This window comes from Poromitra crassiceps (genome assembly GCF_964638095.1).
Source record: "Poromitra crassiceps genome assembly, chromosome: 26".
Classification (NCBI taxonomy): Eukaryota; Metazoa; Chordata; class Actinopteri; order Beryciformes; family Melamphaidae; genus Poromitra; species Poromitra crassiceps.
Window position 1 is genome coordinate 1,917,385 of NC_139640.1, and position 22,659 is coordinate 1,940,043.

At 44.8% G+C, this 22,659-nt stretch overlaps 1 protein-coding gene across 1 annotated transcript in view; it reads left to right on the plus strand.

Moving 5' to 3' along the window:
- The window catches only part of LOC310798639 (kin of IRRE-like protein 3), a gene marked incomplete at both ends in the record, with an annotated part of 137,016 nt that overhangs the window by 83,952 nt on the left and 30,405 nt on the right, over nucleotides 1-22,659 (plus strand). The window contains one exon of the mRNA XM_083661180.1: nucleotides 8,533-8,638. Within this exon, the coding sequence (XP_083517306.1) occupies nucleotides 8,533-8,638 (106 nt within the window). The remainder of the gene's footprint in view (nucleotides 1-8,532; nucleotides 8,639-22,659) is intronic.

Here is a 22,659-nt window from a genome sequence, read left to right on the forward strand (position 1 = left end):
CAACTACCGGTAATAACTTTTTCATATAATAAATATCAGTTTCAAACGCTGTCACTGAATGGTTTAACACAACAGTGATTCAACCAGTCCACTTCCTGAAATCTTCTATTGCTGTTCTAAACAGCCGTGCATGTCTGGTAGTGATGCGTTTGGTTGGATTACCATATACCATTGAACCATAGACCATATAAAAATATGGACGTAGCCACTGTGATGTCAACCATGTTTTAATGCTGTCGGTGGCTATATGAGAATAGATGGGAGTAGGGTCATCATTGTTACGATTGTTATCTGGTCAGAGTTGTGGCAATTTTGTGACATTTAAGTATCTGACATCAATAAATTATAGTGTAGTTTTCTAGTCATTATTTATTAGCATGTAAACCCTGCAGTAGGGTAGGCAGTATCTTTGAACATTTGGGGTAGATGAAAGCTGCGTTTATTATTTTAACATCAAATTAGTGTAAAAAAAAAAAAAAACACCTATGAATGGGTCATTGTCATTGAAATCTGTAATTTATTAGTTATTAAAACAATACTGAATTGAAATAATCATGGTGTCTGAATGCTAAAAGTGGCGTGAAAGATCAAAGAAGATGTCAATAAATGAAATCAAATCAAATAAATGAATGGTTGTAAATTGGTTGTAGTGCTGTTGTTTTTCTGCACAAGGTGTTTCATTAGGTGGGCTGCCTGCTCCCTGCACTTCACTCCTCTGGAGAATGCTGTTTCATTTAGCTGCACAGTCAGACCTCGTTCAGTATCAACTCCCTGCAAACTGTATGAACAAGGCGGGCTGTTTTACATTCTACACCTAGTCAATAGTCCAGCAAACATTGCTGGAGTATTATAATAGCCAGTGTGTAGGTCATCATTTATGACATAAATAATTTTATGTATTAGAGATAGTCAAATTCAGCCACTTCTCTATGAAGATGCTGCAACACAAAGCCTTAAAGTCGAGCTGAACCCGTTCGTCACGTGCATCTGAGTCCGTTTCAGACTGAAAACAAATTGAGAGGCGGACCATATACGTGTCGATGATTTGATTTGACAATTCTGAGGACTGGCTTTGGCATTGGCCAATCCTGGCGTGTTCCACCCCCAAATCCGGGTGGGATTCAGCGTGTTGTCGTGCTACGCGAGTGGGATCCGCGGAGTGCCAGGCAGCCAGCTGCTTCGTGCTTCGCACACCATTATCGTTATAAATGTAAATAATATTCCTGGAATGCGTGTTATAACGAGCCAGTTACATTTATTTGCATTCTTAGAAATTACCGTTTGATTTAGTTTGCATAATTGCTCAAGTTAGTAGTTAGTTTATGGGCTAGAAACTGCCAGATGACAGGCACTAGGCGCCATTTTCCCCTTCATTTGGAAGAGAAAATTATCCTGAAATGAAGATTTGATTGACAGCTGCATGTCGTGAAATGATTGGTTGAAATGGGGTAGAAATTTGATAGTACTAGGTGACGTCAGCAAACTGTAAATTACTGTTATCAATGAAATCTTGAAAAATGAACTTTTGATGTGAAAAAGTGTGAAAAACTAAAGAAATTAGATTGTTGTGATTTGTTTTGCATACATTATTAAATAGGTGCACTGCATACCCAGGTATTTGAACTCAAACAAAATAAGTCATTTTTGGGTTCAGCTCGACTTTAACAACTGCTTTCCTGCAGTGTAGTGAAAGTGTAGGCTACAGATGTGGCACAAGCTGCGAAGCTGCTCTGCAGAAGTCTCGAGCTGTGCGGGAAACGCGGCCAAATGATAAAGCCGTGCCCAATTTGGGGCGAAATAGCGCAGGTGAGGAAGCACGCAGCTATAGAGCCTTGTTCTCACAAACAGCTGGATGAAACAGCTGCTATACTGACTGAGATATGCACTCGAGCGCGGGAACGACAATAGCGAGAGCACAGCAGTAACCGACGGTTGACCACTGTGAAAACCCACCAGCAACACTAATGATGATAAACCATTTGTGATGTGGATATAACATCTGCATCGACAGCAGAGTGACTGCCACGTTTGTCTCTAAAGTCCAACAATTACAATACATACCAAGACCGTAATCACAAAATGGGGAAATTCACCATGTGAAAAAAGTTACACCTTTTCTTGTCAAAACTCGCCTACTCTTACCTACAAAATGGCTAAAAATGTAATTTCAATTAGAGTTTTCCTAAAACACGATCATATTAAACTAGACTATAACTGTAATATTCTTATAGGGATTTATAGTGTGTCTGTGGTATTAGTGATAGCGAGTGACCTTATTGAACTTTATTTTTATTGATCTATTTATTCTTTTTTTTATGGTATTATAGGATTTTCTGTGGTTCTGTTTAGGCTGTGATATCTGTATATTTGCCAGGAATTTATTTTGAGAGTTTTTTTTTGTTTTTGGATAGCTATTTCCTGTAAGCCTTACAGGAAATAGCTATCCAAAAACAAAAATAGTGTAAGGGATACCGTCGCGCATTTCAGTTATTAATGTGGTGTCATTCAACATTAACTTCTCATCTAAAATGCAAGAGTTGAGAATTGGGCCGGGCTCTCCGACACTGGAGAGCAGCTGGAGCGGTTGACAGCTGGACGTCTGAGGAGTCAGCCTAAGGGTTCCTCACGTGTCTGCCATACCCCATCCTGCCCCATCTATAGCCATGCTGTTATTTTGTCTTGCTGGAAGCCCAATGGGAAGCTAATAGGACGTAAAACTGTCATGAGAAAGGCTTTCATTTGTATGATTTATTGTCTTTACTCAATATGCTAATTTGAATTTACTTAAGCATAATGCCACAGAAAGCTATAAACTTTTACTGCTTGTACACGCTGCAAACTTGGCACCACTCTAACCGATTGTTGGGAGCGTCACTGGCTCTGATTGCATCTTTTGACACAAAAACAAACAAACACTATGCATTTATATGTCAGTGATTTCGTATCATGACCTTGCAACATTTTGATGAGTTAACCCATTGATACCTGATGCAAAGCGGACATTTTTTCGGGTGGCCATATTTTCAAATCGGAAATATTTTCGGGTGGCCATATATTCAAAGCGGAAATTTTTTAGGGTCACGCGGTTCGCGGTCTTAAAGGGATACACACACAAATGAGGGATATACATGCAAATGCTGCATCGGGTATCAATGGGTTAACATGGCGAACTAGAAAGCTCTAAGAGGTAGGATAGTTTAGTTTAGAAGTTTAGTATAGAAATATGTAGTGTCCCCAAATGGGGCAATTCAGTTCACAGCAAGCAGTTTATTTGAACGATGGATCCCCAAACGTCGTTTTTTGAGTTTATTGCTCTACTAAGCTTTGAATGGTTGTAATCACGCTCTAGTTTATTTTGCAATTGCCAAAGCAGAACTATTGTTCATCATGCAAAATCTGATTGGCTGTTGATGGGTGATGACCACCAAACTCAACGCTTCCTCCGAAATCTGATTGGCTGTTGATGGGTGATGACCACCAAACTCAAATCTTCTTCAACGTTATTGACCGTCAACACATTGGCCGAGTTGCCCTGGTTCAACTCTACAGGGAAGTAATGGACTGATTCGTGATGTGTTGATGATCCAGTATAACTCAGGCCCCCAGGAATATAGCGCCGGGCTGTGAAGCAATTTGAACGTGGTGGCCAAGCTCGGTATTGCAAGTCACGTGACGCCATGCAGCCCAGGCTCAGTTTTAAAGCCAGAGTGAAGTTTCTGGTAGCATATGAAACTAGAAGACCTAAGGAATGGATTTGTACCAACCATGTCATGCTAGTTTGTCAGGAAGGTAGCTAAATAACACTCCACATTTTGGCGAGGGAAAAAAACATTGTCAAATTCTTAAATAAATTAGGATATTTAGGTTTTCGGCAACAGCTCTGTGTATACAGCACATGAAGTAACAGTAATCTAATTACATGTATTGTGAACTTGGGGGAAATTGTACCATTTTGACCAGTACAAAGACTATGCTATAATTGTTTTTCCATAATCCACCATACTTATAAATACAGCTTAATTAAGGCTATTGTCAAAAATACACCGCCAAGATTTCTAGGTAGAAAAATATCTGAGGCCACATAAATGGATTGTCTTAATCTCTCTACCAAAGACCCTCAAATTTGAATGTGCTTAAGGGAAAGCTGTTACTAGTCACATGAGGCATCATAAAGTGAACTGGCAGATTGCAGAGGAGTTCTGTTGCAGGAATCAAACACCTTTAGGTTTGTGAAGTCAAACTGATGTCAGACAGACTGTTAGAGGTGGTAGAGAAGAAGGGGCCTTAATTGACTGCATACCTGAAAGGCACTTTAGCACTTTGAGAGTGACTGAGTGGGAGTTTTGATAATGTCTATACTGTAGTACTGCACCATTCAGTCCATTTCTTCTGATCCCGAGTGGCAGCCTCGACTGTACCAGAGTTGATTACAATGAATAATACAGCATGTTGTGCTAGTCCAACTCCCCCCCCCCTCACACACACACCCCCCAGCCCGACACTGAGTGAAGCTTGGTGAAAATCATTACTCCCTGTGAGGATGCATTGGTTTGAAAGTAGCTTTTTTCCCACAGCGCTGGGCCAGCGAGCCCCACAGGGGTCAGAAGATGGAAAAGTCAGGACACTCAGTCAGTCATTCACTCACTCACTCATGGACGTTTAGTGAGTTTAGTGGGAAAAGGGGCCATAGCTAGGAATAGGAAGGTCATAGATCAGGGGTGCCGAAATTCTTTCCCATGAAGGGCCAAAACTCAATCTGGGTGGAGGGCCAAAAAATAAACGTTGTGGAATTACATTAAAATGTATTGTGTTTGATAGAAAATTAACATTCTAAATCTAAAATAACATTTCAATATAATAATCTACTTTTTATCTGTTTGGTAATTGTAATCATTTGCAATTGGTTATATATATAAAAAAAAAACATCTGCATTTGTGGGGAGCTTAACTCATTGAATGCCAAGGACGGACATGTTCGTCATTTCAAATAGTAACGTAGAGTGCCAAGGACGGACATGTTCGTCAATTGCGTTTTTTGACGGTGGGGCGTCGATCAAAGCCTTCTGCCTCTGATGTACAAATATTATAGCTATTGGATGTGTCTAACCTATTTTACAGAACCCTTAGGTGGCGACAGTGCTCTCCACATAACAGAAAGGCAAGGAAAAAACAAAGAAGAAGTCGTTATGGAAACGGAAATCGCATCGCATCCGTATGCATCGATATGCTGAAGCACGTTACTGCAGCTGTGCCTGCAGCAGCCAATCTGCTCCCACAATTGAGCCGCTCCGTGTCGGTTGCGACAGCACATCTGCACATCCACACCGTGGAGTTGTTATTATTCTCAACTGGAAGCATCGTTGCCGGTGACAAACACACGCGGAACGCTGTAAAAAAGCCTGGCTGTTCCGCACCCTTCACTGTGCGCACAGCAAACTCAGCAGAGAGCCACCACAGACAGGAGGAGGAGTGTGCAGTTGAGGCGAGGCGGGGCGGGGCGGGGGGGGGGGGGGGGCACGCAGAGCAGCACGCAACACCCAGACAGACCCAGGCAGCAGGACAGGATTGACAAACGCAAGCCAGAATATCCGATACCCACCAGCAGCAAATCAAAACCAGCAAGAAGCTGCAACCAGCAGCGCACGCAGGGGCCAGCGCTGCTGGTTGTAGCTAAAAATATTATTCTGCCAAACAAAATTCCCTGGCCTAAACTGTTTTATTGAAGGAAATTATTTTTGAGGTGTGACTACATTAGAAAAGATTAGCTTCAGAGTCAGTGATGTGCTTGAAATGATTAATTTCACAAAAGGCCAATTATCTCAGCTTCTAGAAAAAAATTGCTTTTTTTGGATGAATCAAGCTATCTTCTCCGGCTCATAACTAAAGAACGGAAAATGGGATCAATAAACTTTTTTTTGCAGATGATAGAATAGAGTCTCATCGTTCTTTGTGCGTGTTCAGTGTTTACATAGTAATATCACACAATATTCTGTGGGCCTCGAGAAATCACTGAAAACGCTCTGAAACTCTGGCACTGGGAGCGTCCGTTCTCCAAAAGTGGCTGGCACTCAATGAGTTAAACATGGACCAATAACCAGGATAAATAAAAGTAAATTAGCACTAATGGGGGATAAAAATGGGATAAAAATTCAAAAAAACAAATCCCAAATCCGTGGCGGGCCAAAACAAACAGAGTGGCCCGCGGGCCCCAAATTGGTCAGCACTGTCATAGCGAGTCAGGATTCAAGGGGTGGTATAGGCAGAGCCGGCCCTCCCTATATGCAAACTAAGCAGTTGCTTAGGGCCCCGCAGCCAGCAAGGGGCCCCCCGTGGGAGGAAGATGCCACGGGGGGAGTCCATGTTTGACAAGCTTTTGTGTGCTCAATTTCTGAGCTAGAGCATCAACGAAAAGCCTCCATCCTCTCCAGTCTTGTCCCCTTCAGTCAAGTTGTTGCCATGACAGCCCCTCCGGCTTCATCTTCCTGTTGTTCCTGCTCCAGATCTAATCAAATAGAATATAAATTGTAAACCTATTGTGTAGTGCTCATCAGTGCTCCACATGGCTTGACCTTTGTATATGAATGCCCTGAAATGACTGCACTCCGCATTAGCATTGTCTAACAGATTTTCAGTCAGCAGGCATGCACTTACTGGGGCCATTCAAAGCACTTTACACACTAATAATGAATGATACAGTAAAGGTAAAAGATTTGCTATTAAAAACAAGTGCAAAAGTACAGACAAGTGATATAAAATATAAACGATGAAATTCAACTCGGAACCACTGGAGTCTATAGCTTTACAGCCATTTCTGCCAGCTAAGAGCTCCAGGGTCCTGTGTTCTGCATGCAGTGAAAATTATGTTATTCTAGCCTTTTTTCCTTTCCCTATTTCTGCACACTGTGGTGTAGACAATTACATGAATTTACTCTTAGCATTATTTTCTGCTTAAAATAGGCAAATTAAAAAAAATCACTTTCTCAGGAGAAGCTAACTGACAAAAACAAAGTAAAGTAAGAATGGCGAGTGCAGCCAGCTTTACTTTGAGTGTTTCCATCAGTGTATTTAATCAGCAGTGAAAGATGGGGTCCATCATGTTGATAGAGGTACAAATAAAATGCATAAGGTTATTATAACTGCATACGGTAGCTGGTTCTATGAATACTTCACTATAGAGACACTGCATGTAATAGGCCACGCCCATCATGGGGGAAAAGCTCCGTTCATTTCCACACACCAGTGTCATTTTCCTTGAATTAAACATAGCTAAAAGCTGTTGTGTGGTGGGGCTGCGCAGACAACAAATGTAAAAAATCGGCAGTTAAAGTTTTTTTGTACTCCTGAGCAAAACAAGGAAGCCATTGAGAATTGGCGAGAAGAAAAATGTGGATCTAGCTGTCAAGGAAGTAAGTTGGAGTGTTCATCTTCCGTATATACAATCTTTTTGTGCAACACGCAACCATGCACGTGACATAGGAGAACACCAGGATTGGAGGGGGGGTTCCGTTTTCCCCCGTCTTGGGCGTGGTTTGTGAATGATGACGTGTTACGCAGTGTCTCTATAGAGTCTGAATTTGAGGGGTGGAGAGGGGATGTGGATGGGAGCGGACGTGCTGCCATGAAGCTGAATGCTCACACCACTGTGCTGTGTGCTTAAAGGTTGCACTTGTTTTTTTTCCATTATGCTTAAAAGGGCATTTCGCTCACAATGCGTGTGAATAGTTATTTTGTTGTATTTTGTCCATTCTCCCAGAAACATTTCTGTATAGGATCGTTTTTGGCAAATGCAGAAATGTGGCTTTTGGTTGTATGGGGGGATATTGTTGTAAGGCTTTGTTGTTTTGCTCCATAAAGTAATTGATGAGGTGGTCAGTTGGCTCCGTTCAATCTGCCCGTTTGCCGGAGCGCCGGGGACCTCGCTGCCCCCCGCTGTGCAGCTGGATTTGGCAGGAGAAAAAGCCTCATGGATGCTGGCATGACTGCCCTCTGGACCAAACAGGACTGCTCTCTATTATGTCTGTTTATTTGAGAGAGTCTCTTTCATGTAGTTTCTATTAAGTACTTTTCACAATAAAAGTACCCCTTAAGTGTAGAGATCTTTGTACAATCACACTCATCTAGAGGCGCATGTCTGGGAACGCCCACAAAATGTTAAATGGCTGGCGCACGAGTGGGGTAAAACCGCCCATATATCTCATGGGCTGACTCACCAAAAGACGGTGCTGCGGCTCTAAACTACATGTTTGGAGGTTCTAGAGCAGAACACAAGACGTCTGCTCAGATGTGTGTTTACTGCGGTGGTTAAATCCCCGATCGTGTCTGCCTGGGCTATCAGCTAAATTCTAACTTTGCTGAATGGATAGAACGGGGGAATTTACCCCACCCTGACCCCACCCCCAGGCTAACCCAGCGTCTATTGTGGGCGTTCCTAGAGCCTGTATGGGCGTTCCCAGACATGCAGACTGTCTCTATAGGTCCTGCCTTTATTGGTTTGACTTCCATCTTCTTCAAATCTTTCCCCGTTCTGTCCAGATCTGCCCCTCGTCAACCTCAGTGTGGAGCCACAGCCGGTCCTGGAGGGAAACCTGGTCAAGTTCCACTGCTCTGCCAAGGCCAACCCACCTGTCATCTACTACAGGTCAGGTTCTCTCTGCTCACACATGTTCCCCTCGTCTGTCTCTCTCTCTCTCTCTCTCACTCTCACTCTCACTCACACACTCACACTCACACACACACACACACACACACACACACTCACTCTCCCTTTCTCTCTTTCTTCTGTTTATCTTGCCGGTGCACACCTACTTTTGTTCCCTGTGAAATCAAACTGAACAAATATGGCTCCAATAGGGAACCAGCAAAAGAATCATTGAACAGGCAGCTGTGTGGGTCAATGTAGGAGAACGAGGGTTTGAAATGTCAACAGTGAGTTGACTCACCGAGCGTTGCAAAGTGACTTCAAACCTTACAAGACCCACAATGAGTGCACTAGCAATCTAAAGTATGGTTCACAACTACACTAAACTAGACTAAACTAAACTCAAGAAGATGATGAAGATTTAACAAACAGGATGAAATGGAAATTAATAATGTACAAGACTGTAACAACCCGGTGTGTATTGCTATACTTGTGTATTATGAATGTGAAAATGTTAATTTATGAGATACTTGAGCCAAATATTTCCCCTAAACTCCCTTAAAAGCCTATTCAGAAAGAACCATGAGCCTATACCATGGGCACAAATGCACCATGGGACTATACACAATCTGTACTTAACCTCTTTTTCTTTGTTCGTGTATTTGCCTGTATTCTTCTTTTTCTTCTTCTCCCAGGAAGTCAGACTTCCCATGCATGAAAATAAACCAAACTTTGCACAAAGGTCCAGTCCCATGCCAAACTAAGTCGACGTGAATTTGGCGCCTATAGTCCTGATGGTGGCGCTACAGCGACTGTCTAAAGTTTCAAACTTTGAAAATTCATCACAAATCAGGCATATGGGCTACGGCTTTGCAACTTTCACTGAAATGTGGGCCCAAATGAGGAGAAACTTTTGTACGCTGCAACCTATGGCCAATTATGAAGTCTAAAGACCGCAAAACTGCAAAAACTGTCAAACTAATTCAACCCTACTCCTCCCACATTTTTTCTTCAAACGACACCAAACTTCAGCATCTGCATCGTTAGACTGTCCTGCACAAAAGTATCAAAACAGATTTTCGATAGATCAAAAATTGAGCCCACAGTGCATCAAAATGTTGAATTCCGCCCCCATGTATAGCCTAAAGAGCATCTTAACTCATTGAGTGCCAGCCACTTTTGGAGAACGGACGCTCCCAGTGCCAGAGTTTCAGAGCGTTTTCAGTGATTTCTCGAGGCCCACAGAATATTGTGTGATATTACTATGTAAACACTGAACACGCACAAAGAACGATGAGACTCTATTCTATCATCTGCAAAAAAAAGTTTATTGATCCCATTTTCCGTTCTTTAGTTATGAGCCGGAGAAGATAGCTTGATTCATCCAAAAACAGCAATTTTTTTCTAGAAGCTGAGATAATTGGCCTTTTGTGAAATTAAACATTTCAAGCACACACTGACTCTGAAGCTAATCTTTTCTAATGTAGTCACACCTCAAAAATAATTTCCTTCAATAAAACAGTTTAGGCCAGGGAATTTTGTTTGGCAGAATAATATTTTTAGCTACAACCAGCAGCGCTGGCCCCTGCGTGCGCTGCTGGTTGCAGCTTCTTGCTGGTCTTGATTTGCTGCTGGTGGGCATCGGATATTCTGGCTTGCGTTTGTCAATCCTGTCCTGCTGCCTGGGTCTGTCTGGGTGTTGCGTGCTGCTCTGCGTGCCCCCCCCCCCGCCCCGCCCCGCCCCGCCTCGCCTCGCCTCAACTGCACACTCCTCCTCCTGTCTGTGGTGGCTCTCTGGTCTCTGCTGAGTTTGCTGTGCGCACAGTGAAGGGTGCAGCTTTTTTACAGCGTTCCGCGTGTGTTTGTCACCGGCAACGATGCTTCCAGTTGAGAATAATAACTCCACGGTGTGGATGTGCGGATGTGCTGTCGCAACCGACACAGAGCGGCTCAATTGTGGGAGCAGATTGGCTGCTGCAGGCACAGCTGCAGTAACGTGCTTCAGCATATCGATGCATACGGATGCGATGCGATTTCCGTTTCCATAACGACTTCTTCTTTGTTTTTTCCTTGCCTTTCTGTTATGTGGAGAGCACTGTCGCCACCTAAGGGTTCTGTAAAATAGGTTATAGACCTCCAATAGCTACAATAGTTGTACCAGAGATGTATCAGGGATTGATCCACGTCCCACCGTCAAAAAACGCAATTGACGACAACCGTCGTCATTGGCACTCTACGTCAGTATTTGAATTGACGACAGCTGTCGTCATTGGCATTCAATGAGTTAATTGCCCTAATTACCTAATGAGGTGATGTTACTCGAGCAGTGATGTCATCAGTGATGATGTCATCAATGATGTCATCCTTCCTGGCTGAGCAGACTGGGTGGGCGATGTCATAGTTGTTGCTCTGATGTCATCGGTGATGTCATACTTGCTACTGTGATTTCATCGGTGCATGTCACAGATGCCAAAGTATAAATAAGCAATGTTTCAGTCTATCTCTCTCTCTCTGCCCACTAGCTTCACTGTCCCTACTCTCTCTCTCCACTTCTCTGTTCAACTGCCATGTACTTAACCTGCTGCAGCCTTACTTCTGCCTCAGCCCTGTCACTAATGGCAGTGTTCTAAGCAGACTGGATTGCATGCAGCAGATTGGACTCTAGCTCAAAGACTTGAGACTTGACTTAGACTCTAGCTCAAAGACTTGAGACTTGACTTGGACTCTAGCTCAAAGACTTGAGACTTGACTTGGACTATATATAGCTAAAAGACTTGAGACTTGACCTGGACTATAGCTCAAAGACTTGAGACTTGACTTGGACTCTAGCTCAAAGACTTGAGACTTGACTTGGACTGTAGCTAAAAGACTTGAGACTTGACTTGGACTGTAGCTCAAAGACTTGAGACTTGACTTGGACTGTAGCTAAAAGACTTGAGACTTGACTTGGATTATAGCTAAAAGAGTTGAGACTTGACTTGGACTATAGCTCAAAGACTTGAGACTTGACTTGGACTCTAGCTCAAAGACTTGAGACTTGACTTGGACTGTAGCTCAAAGACTTGAGACTTGACTTGGACTAGCAAAAAATGACGTGAGCATCTCTGTCAGTGCCCGGCCATGACCCATTGCTGCGCAGCAGCTATAATTATTATCATTATTATCATCATCATCAGATGTAACCATATAATAACCACATGACTGCTGGGGGCTGTCAGGGGCGAGGCAATCACTTACAGTAGTCCCCCCTCCCCTGCTCCTTCCTTGTCCTCTCCTCCCCCACATTTCATATTCCCTCCCCACCTCCTCCCTCTCCCTGCTCTCTCCTCCCCCACATCCCCCCGCTCTCCCTTCTCCTGCTCTCTCCTCTGCTCTCTCCTATATTTCTATATTCTCTATATTTCTCTATCAATTGTTCAATGTGTTATCATTACTACTGTAATTTGCTACTGTTGTGTCAGCTAGAATTAGCTAGACCTATTCTCTGTGAAGCCCTCTCGGACATGCTTGTGAATTAGGGCTATACCAATAAACTTGACTTGACTTGACTAGTCTGTCTAAAAAGCAGTGAAACATACTGTACTACTGGCTCACCTTCACCCGTAAACACTCCCTCAGCAGCTGGCATCTCATTGATTATAAATGGGCAGAGCGCCCCGGAGATGCTGCCACATATTCCTGCCATCTGCCTGTGTGCCAGCAGGGCAGGGCGGGGCCAGCCTCCATGCTCTTACTGCATTAACTCAAGTAACCAGCAGGGCGGGGCCAGCCTCCATGCTCTTACTGCATTAACTCAAGTAAGAGAGGGGGGTCAGGCCGACCACACTCATACACTGTGAGGCTCACACACTGCCAGGGGGGATGTGCAGCCTGGGATCAACATGCCAGACACACGGATCAGAGAAAAGATGGCTGCTGCAGGGGGGGACACAGTCGACTAGGTTCATTTGCCGTGTGCTGTGTAGAATAGACAGCAGCCCAAACAGGACACAAACACCCTCATCTTCACCTTTCTTTTTGTTTTTGTAAAGGCTCATAAACCCATATTTTTTACGTAATGCTCATAAACCCATATTGATGGCAGGTCGCATTTATAATTCTCACTTCTTCTTTTTTCTTCTTTTTTTCTAATATTTTTTTCCCGATTTTTTTATCCCATTTTTATCCCCCATTAGTGCTAATTTAATTTATTTATCCTGGTTGCTGCTCCACCCTCTGCCGATCTGGGGAGAGCCGAAACTGGCTCCATGCTTCCTCCGAGACATGGGCAGTTAGCCAGCCGCTTCTTTTCACCTGACAGGGGAAGCTTCACGGGTAGGACATAGCACGTGGGAGGATCACGCTATTCCAACCAGTTCCCCTCCCTCTGAACAGGCGCCCTTAACGACCAGAGGAGGAACCACATCAGCAACCAGGATATTGCATGTTTTTGGTGAAGGGGGTTCCTATATGAAGGAAACCCCCGGGAGGCACGGGGAGAACATGCAAACTCCACACAGAAAGGCCCTTTTGACGACCCCACCCGGGTGGTGGGCACTCGAGGACATGTGGACGGGCACGCATTCCTTCAGCGTTCACAGCGTCCCAGGTGGGAATCGAACCCAGGACCTTCGAGCTGTGAGGCGACAGCGCTTACCACTGCACCACCGTACCCCCCATAATTCTCACTTCTTAAGACCCGCGTTGTTGGCTCTCTTTACGGCTGGCACGCACCTTGTATTTGGATTACATCTAGGTGTGAATTATTTGGATTACAAAATTAAAGTGCACCACAAGTACACAATGAAATGGCTGAAATTACTCTTCCTTATCAGAATGCTGGTTGCCGCACACGTCAGTTCCTCTCAATATTTATGCCCTTTAAAATGGACAGTTATTTAATTCCTTGTCACTGCATATTTTCCCCCTCGTTGGTTTGCCTGCTCTTCCTGGTTGGAACTTGGATCCAATGCGTGACGTTATTCCCAGTTACCCAGTTGCAATATGAATGAAGACGCATAATTGCATGTGCAGACTGTCGTTAATCTGGCTTCACGCGGCTCCGATCAGCTCTTGGAGGTGATTGGAGTTAAAAGCATCGTTAAGTGCACGTTTGCCTGGATTCTAAACATTTTCACTCCATCTAACTACAATGTGATCCTCCAGGATGCAAAAGGCTCCTAAAATCATATTACCAATCTGCTCATAACATCTGAACAAGTGCTCCTTCTCATTTATGAAAACAGATGTCATCATTTGCAGTGTTGGGCAAGTTACTTTCCAAATGTAATATACTACATATTACTAGTTACTTTCATTTGAAAGTAATGTTACTTTACAATATTACTGTCTGTGTAGAGTAACTTGTTACTTATTACACTACTTTTGCATTACTTTCACTGTAATAACAGCAGTAGCTGAATGGCATCGCCGCCCCGGAACCATCCCGAAAAATAATTTCAACCGTCTTGAAGTCAGTGTAAACAAAAAATTGTAAATCCTGTTATTCTTGTTATCCTTTTACTTTGTTATTGTCATCTATAGTGGTTATTTGCATAAAAACAAACAATTTGATTGGGAAATGATGTAAATATGTGCTTTGATTTAAAAAAATGTTTAACTCAATTTGTAACTTAACACATTGACTGCCAGCCGTTTTTTTTTGCTGTAGGTAGCTTCTGCCAAGCCGTTTTTTGAGGATTCTGGCTCATTTTACAAGAGCCGAGGATTCGTTTCAGCTTGGACTTTGTGAACATACAATATCTCAAAAGTACTAATAGAATGTGTACTTTCTCTGTCTAAAAGAGTTAGTTTGTAGAGTTAGTAGTTATGTAAGCATTAGCAGTTGAATACAGCATGGTTTTAGCGTCAGAAAAAATATTCAGAGATAAACGGCTTTTTGTGAAATTGGATAAAACAGTCACTTTAACCATTCATTTTTGGCTCTCTCTCTCTCTCTCTCCCTCCCCCTCTCGCTCTCTCTCTCGCTCTCCCTCCCTCTCTCTCTCTCTCTCTCTCTCTCTCTCCCTCCCTCTCGCTCTCCCTCCCTCTCTCTCTCTCTCCCTCCCTCTCGGGAGGGAGACGCACTAGGTTTAATCCTAGTGAGAGGGGGAGAGGGAGAGAGAGAGAGAGAGAGAGAGAGGGAGGGAGGGAGAGAGAGAGAGCGAGAGAGAGAGAGAGAGAGAGGGAGAGAGCGAGAGGGAGAGTTGCTTCAACTCCTCCCTCCGTGGGCGTTCTTCTTGGCTGCAGCGCCGTGTAACAAGCACTTTCCTACCTGTGCAAATTCACTTTCTCATACTCTCGACCTCTCAAATAAATTTCTGAATAGAAATTAAATTACTCTAAATTAGAGCGAAAAAGAAACAAAAAAGAATGGGTTGAAAATCCCATTCTAAAAGCCTTTTATGGCTGTTTCCAATTTGGTGCTATTTTGCAAGGCAAAATGGCCTGCTGCTTGTCACCAGCCTCACTGCCCCGCTGCCGCTGTGCCTGGCTGTGCCTGTCTGCGTGGCCGCTCCCCGAGGAAGCCCGGCTGGACTCGCCCGCCTCCCGGAGCCCTGGCCGAGAGCTCCGATGAAGCCCCTGCGACTCTGGTCATATTTACGCTGCGTGCCTCAAAGTGTGCTCCATCCGCAATCCACGATGCAAGTTTGCAATCCCGCACCGCCAGCAATCAACGCGAAAACGAAAGCGCCTCCGCCAATCCATTTTCATGAGAATGGAAATGGATCACACTGCTTTTTGCTTGCCTTCCTACTTCCTTGTCGCCACTTAGTGGGTCGGTGGAATGGGTTGTACACGTTGTACACGTCCAATACTTATATAAGATATGTAAAAGGGTTAGATGCACAACCCCCCGTTAAAAAAAAAAAATCGATGCCAAAAACGTGTTTACACGTTGTTGGCAGTCAACAGCTGGATTCTGAAAACGTGTTTACACGTTGTTGGCAGTGAATGTGTTAATGGCAACTTGGTATAATATTACTGAAATCCTATAAGTAATAAGTTATATTACTGAGTTACTGCTAAAAGTAATATATTACATGTAATATGTTACTTTTGTAATGAGTTACCCCCAACACTGATCATTAGTGTCAGCTTTTATTAGATGTCCATGTGATGTAAAAGCAGTGGAGCAATGCTTCAATGCATTAACACTGTAATAACAATCTTAATCATCAAAATATGTTTTTACTGTGCATGCTTGCACTTACTCAGCACAGAGCTGCTTCATATTCATCCAGTTAGGTGGAATTCCCCACTGGGAGCTAACCCAGCACAGCCACAGTCAACCACATCAGTAAACAGCTGGACTGGAGCAAATGCCACTGTCCCTTTTGCACAATGTTATCTCAGCAGTAATTGTTGAGGCGGAGAAGAGTATTACTTATACTTTTAATTCAGCGTCCCTGCCTGCATTTTGAGCAACAAGTCTATGTATTAGAACTGGAACAATTAATCACCAACTATTGATAATCAGTTAATGAGTTTGAGTTGGGGGGGGGGGGGGGGAGTCAACATTATCTTATTCCAGCTTCTTAAATGTGAATATTTTCTGCTTTCCTAAAGCTGTGTTCACACCGAGATATTTATTTTTCTCTGTGTCGCTCGATTCAACCCTTTGGAATCGCTCTGTCGCTCTGTTTAAATCGCTCGTCAACAGGCACAATAATTGACGGACATCTGGGGGCTATAACGTTACGCAATGTCATGATGTTTGTCCACTACGAGCCACCGTAGTTGTTTACAAGCTAAGCCTATCAGCGTGCTCCTAATGCGAGCTCGATACCGGTAGTACAGACTTCACTTCATGTCAGCTGTCAGCCTGTCAATCAGCTGTCAATGCGGTTTGTTGCCACACAATAAACCAGCGGTTTGTTCCAAGCCAGTGTGATCCTTGACTCACTCTCACATGGCAGCCAATCAGCGTTGAACAGCGAGCGACTGATGCCAGCGTATTTTCGCTCGAGTTGGAATATTTCATCTCGAGCGACGAGCGAACTTTCTCCCTATCGCTCTGTCTCTGCCGCTCTGACGCCCAGCGATTTTTCTCCCGGGCGAATATACGCTCAATCGCTCGTCTGCATTGAATTTGTATGTAAACTCGATGCCAGCGAAAAACTTTAATAGGTCGGTGTGAACGCAGCTTTACACTTTTCTTACACTTTACTTTTTAAATGTGAATATTTTCTGCTTTCCTTACTCTTCTATGACAGTCAACTGAATATCTTTGGGTTGTGGACAAAACATGACATTTGAGGACAGATCTTGGGCTTTTGGAAGCACTGATCAACATTTTCTCACCATTTTCTGACATTAAAAAAGAAAAATCGATTTGTGTCAGATTTGACAGATTAATCAACAATGAAAATAATTGTCAGTTGCAGCCCTATATGTATTCAAAACCGATGGCCTGTTTCTCTTCTCAATTCTTTTCAGGCCCTGATTGCCATTTTAAACTGAAAACACCCCATTGGGATTTTCTCTTCTCTCTGTTATTACTTTTAATTCCTGAGAATGATTGTCTAAATGTTCTTATACTTTTTGCTGACATCATCTCTTTTTCTGGTGAACCCTAAACCCTTGACACATTATTATAAGTACATGAACACCTAATGAAATGTGACACAGTAATAGAATTAGTATCCTTGAATGACCCATTTGCAGCTAAAACTTGTAACACCTGCTGGGAATTGGATTTTAAAGGTGCATACCACATTTCATCCGTTATAAAGGCTTAGGCCTTGGCCACACTGATCCGTCAGAAAATGGACAGAACAAATAGACGGATAGACTTATGTCCGTTGCATGTACAAGTAACCTACTTGTACAGCAGGTGGCGGTAAGCACCTTGAAGGTGTCAGCGAGCCGCCTATAAACCGAGAGAAGAAGAAAGTTGGCGTCAGCTAGCTGTTAGCTCTGTGCGCTACGTTACCTATGTGGCAATAAAATGCCACCGAATGACCAGATTAGATGGTGAAATCAGACGGTGACACTGACTATCACATTGTACAACAGCGGGATGGTGTACACAGCATTAATTATAGCCTCCTTCCTTCACCGCCTCGGCCGCCATCTTCTTTGAAAAGTTGAAACAAATCTCGGAACGCCTCCTCTCGAGACCTCGACTCTGATTGGCTAAACGGACAGTGACTATCCGACCATCCGACCATCCGATACGTCCATCCAGAAAAAGTTCATCCCTCTTCAACTTTCTGTCCATCAAAACGTATGCAAATTTTCTGGATACGTACGCTTCTGAGTGCTCCACGGACAGTCGGACAGCTGTCACTGAAAATGAATGGAAGTGAACAGAGAAATGAACGCACACGGACAGACACCACGGATCAGTGTGGCCAAGGCCTTCGGTTCTGGAGGGCACCCAGGATGCTTCTGCCTTGCTTCACTGCATTCTTCTCCCGCTGGTCTTTAGGAGCTGCTATGTTGAGTTCTGTTCTGTATTTTGTCAGACTCTCATTCAGATTTCCTTTTAACTCATTGAGTGCCAATGACGACTATAGTCGTCAATTCAAATAGTAACGTTCAGTGCCAATGACGACTAAAGTCGTCAATTGCGTTTTTTGACGGCGGGACGTGGATTAAAGCCTGATCCATCTCCTGTGAAAGTATGGTGGATGTTGAATGTGTAAAAGCTATTTTACAAACCCATTAGGTGGCGACAGTGCTCTCCAGATTAGAGAAAGGCGAGGAAAAAACAGAGAAGAAGTCATGGGGAAATGGAAATCGCATCCGTATGCATCGATATGCATGAAGCATAACGTTAGCTGTGCCTGCAGCAGCCAATCTGCTGCCACAATTGAGCCCCTCCATGTCCGCTGCGATAGCCCATCCGCATGATTAGTGGTGGAGTTGTTATTATTCTCAACTGGAAGCATGGGAGCCGGTGACAAATACACGCGGAACGCTGTAAAAAAGCTGGATGTAGCGCACTTTTCAGTACAGAGCAAACGCAGCAGAGAGCCACCAGAGACACTCCCACGGAGGTGGGGTTTGCAGTTGAGCGGGGTGGGGCACGCAGGGCAGCATACAACACTGACCCAGACAGCAGGACAGGATTGGCAAATGCAAGCTAGAATATCTGATGCCCACCAGCAGTAAATCAAGACCAGCAAGAAGCTGCAACCAGCAGCGCACGCAGGGGCCAGCGCTGCTGGTTGCAGCTAAAAAATATTATTTTGCCAAACAAAACTCCTTTGTTTTCACTGTTTTATTGAAGGAAATTATTTTTGAGGTGTCACTACATCAGAAAATATTAGCTTCAGAGTCAGTCATGTGCTTGAAATGCTTCATTTCACAAAAGGCTAATTATCTCAGCTTCTAATTTGAAACGTCTCTTTTTGCTGAAATCAACCTATCTTCTCCGGCTCATAACTAAAGAACGGAAAATGATATCAATAAACTTTTTTTTGCTGATTATACAATAGAGTCTCCTCGTTCTTTGGGCGTGTCCAGTGTTTACATAGTAATATCACACAATATTCTGTGGGCCTCGAGAAATCACTGAAAACGCTCTGAAACTCTGGCACTGGGAGCATCCGTTTTCCAAAAGTGGCTGGCACTCAATGAGTTAATGCTCTCATTTAACAGCCATTAAGTTGTTACTCTGAGGAAAGTTCAGTCCACCTCCACATCCCCTTTAGTCGCATTACTTAAATCAAAATCTGCATATAATTAATGGTAAATGTATTATTCCACTGGGCTCAGCTCACCTCCCTGCAAATTGCACGCTGCAGTTAAATGGTTAAACAGCCTTATCTTAAGCCTCATCTATTATTTCTGTAGGCTAACAAGAAGAGAGAAGTTATATTGCTCTGGAAATATCACACAGCCATACATGGATTATCACTCGTTGGACACAAAAGTGCTTACGCAAAAACAAAATGGACCATTTTGCCGAACAGATTTTCTGTTACCTATAGTAATGCTTGCAGAAACTTGCTTTGATGGGAGGACTGTTTTCATCAGCCAATATTGTTTTTTCTTTTCTTGACGTGGGTGTTATTTCTCAGTACTTCTGGGTGATACTAGATGGATTTGAAATATACTTGAAATAGAGTCAAGAGTTCATATTGATCTCAATTAATCTGTCATTGAACAAGGTGTACAGTATAGTCTTTGAACAAACGGCTGGCTAGACAGAATCTCTGTGTATCAGGCTGATTTGGTTGCTTTTTCTTGTCAAAATGTATTAAGCCTCAATGCATGCTGGGAGAGTCTGTGTGTGGCGTTTGGTAGGGGAGCCGGCGTCTATCTTCCCGAGTCACGAGTAGGCAGGCGCAAAGCGTGTTTTTTTGTGTTTAACGCCAGTTTAGCGCCTAAGGCCAGGGGGAGTATCAGCAGACATGTTACTGTGGTGCCTGGGCTGTATCTGCAGACATGTGACTCTGGTGACTGGGCTGTATCTGCAGACATGTGACTCTGGTGACTGGGCTGTATCTGCAGACGTGTGACTCTGGTGACTGGGCTGTATCTGCAGACATGTGACTCTGGTGACTGGGCTGTATCAGACATGTGACTCTGGTGACTGGGCTGTATCTGCAGACATGTGACTCTGGTGACTGGGCTGTATCAGACATGTGACTCTGGTGACTGGGCTGTATCTGCAGACATGTGACTCTGGTGACTGGGCTGTATCTGCAGACATGTGACTCTGGTGACTGGGCTGTATCTGCAGATGACAGTGTAAATTGGTATGTGACAGTGTGGAATTGGTCACAGCGGCTCCTGATGGGAGGATGGGATTGGCTGGTGAGAGAGACGGCGCGTCTCATCACTTAATGCTAAAAGTCCTTTCCTTTATTTGGGCTCTGCTCCATCACTCAGCGTGCCAGTGTCTCTCTTTAATACTTCCATGCCAACAGGTTCATTCCTCAGAGTCTTCTTAATGCCCTCGTGGCTGAGCACACCATTGATCACCTGAGATCTGTGCCTTTTCACTGTGAAATGAAGAAAATCAGAGTGCCTGAAGGCTGGATGGTGCTGATGAGAGAGATAGGGGGGGGTGGGGGGGTGCGTATGGAGAGGAACTAAGCAGGCTGGCGCTCCTCCTTATCACATAAGCTCCAGATGTGTGTGCCTCCACATCTCCTCCCTCTCATGTCCAAGAGGGGCTAAAAGAGCACGACTCTGAGGAACGAATGAAAGAAAGAAAAACTATTGGAGAGATTGCGAGAAAATCATTGGCCATCACGACACTGATAGCTACTGCACCACTGCATCCTAACATTTTCACAATGACATTGATCGACTGCTGACATCTTTCATACAGACTTGATTGAAGAGGGAGAGCTTATTGATATGAAGGGCAGCAGGTCTATATGGTGCTTCACCTCGTCAACAACATCCACGCTGATAGAGTCGAGTTTCTGCTCCTTTCCTTTATGGAGTGTGTGCCTGCCTCTAACCGCCTGTGTCCAGCACGTTCTCATTCCGTCCTATGTTGACTATTTGTCAAGTCCCTCGGTGTGAGTATACTGACGTGAAACCCTTTTTCCTCATGTTTCCATGCCAGCGGTTAGGCTGTTTTTTCCTGGTTGAAAATGGCACCGTGTTTCCTGGTTGTGTTTAGGTGTCCACATGCTGGACATGATGAAGTCGGCTCTCCTGTGTGAAAGGCGAGGGATTTACCGCTCCGCCAATCCTTCCCCTTCACACTTAGCGAGCTCCGGCTGACGTGAACGTTGCGATGCCGTGGTGTTCACTTTCAGACTACCCTGCCCGTCCAAAAATGATGAAATATACCCAGGCAAAAGGGACCCCTTTTGCCTGGGTATATATAGGGGGCGACTCATTGTTGCCTGTTTGTTTTTTAAAACATAGCACAGGAAGTGAGCGGGGATGAAGTGACGGATGGAAGAAGGGAAAGCGAAACGGGGACGGGAGAGAGCGCGCGGGAGAGGGAGAGAGAAGATGGGGGAGTGGAGAGGGCGAGAGGAGATGGGGGAGTGAGAGGAGAGGGTGAGAGAAGATGGGGGAGTGGAGAGGGAGAGAGGAGATGGGGGAGTGGAGAGGAGAGGGTGAGAGAAGACGGGGGAGTGGAGAGGGTGAGAGAAGACGGGGGAGTGGAGAGGAGAGGGTGAGAGAAGACGGGGGAGTGGAGAGGGTGAGAGAAGACGGGGGAGTGGAGAGGAGAGGGTGAGAGAAGACGGGGGAGTGGAGAGGGTGAGAGAAGATGGGGGAGTGGAGAGGGAGAGGGTGAGAGAAGACGGGGGAGTGGAGAGGAGAGGGTGAGAGAAGACGGGGGAGTGGAGAGGAGAGGGTGAGAGAAGACGGGGGAGTGGAGAGGAGAGGGTGAGAGAAGACGGGGGAGTGGAGAGGAGAGGGTGTGAGAAGACGGGGGAGTGGAGAGGAGAGGGTGAGAGAAGACGGGGGAGTGGAGAGGAGAGGGTGAGAGAAGACGGGGGAGTGGAGAGGGAGAGGGTGAGAGAAGACGGGGGAGTGGAGAGGAGAGGATGAGAGAAGACGGAGGAGTGGAGAGGAGAGGGTGAGAGAAGACGGGGGAGTGGAGAGGAGAGGGTGAGAGAAGACGGGGGAGTGGAGAGGGTGAGAGAAGATGGGGGAGTGGAGAGGGAGAGGGTGAGAGAAGACGGGGGAGTGGAGAGGAGAGGATGAGAGAAGACGGGGGAGTGGAGAGGAGAGGGTGAGAGAAGACGGGGGAGTGGAGAGGAGAGGGTGAGAGAAGACGGGGGAGTGGAGAGGAGAGGGTGAGAGAAGACGGGGGAGTGGAGAGGAGAGGGTGAGAGAAGACGGGGGAGTGGAGAGGATGGATTGAATTGTAAGGAGGCAGGGAGAAATCAAAAGGGTATGGAGAGGAGGAGAGGAGGAGAGGAGGAAATGAGCTGGCGTCGCTCGCAAATCAAGTGCCTCCATATTCCCACGGGGAGCCACGGCTCAGTGTCGTCTGTCTGCCGCTGACGGCTTTTTGTTTTCAGGCAGAGTTGTCATCTCTGCTTCCTCCATTTGTCACTTTAGCGCTGTCTAATTAATGAGAGAGACTGGTTAAGCTTGGTCTGTCATCCATT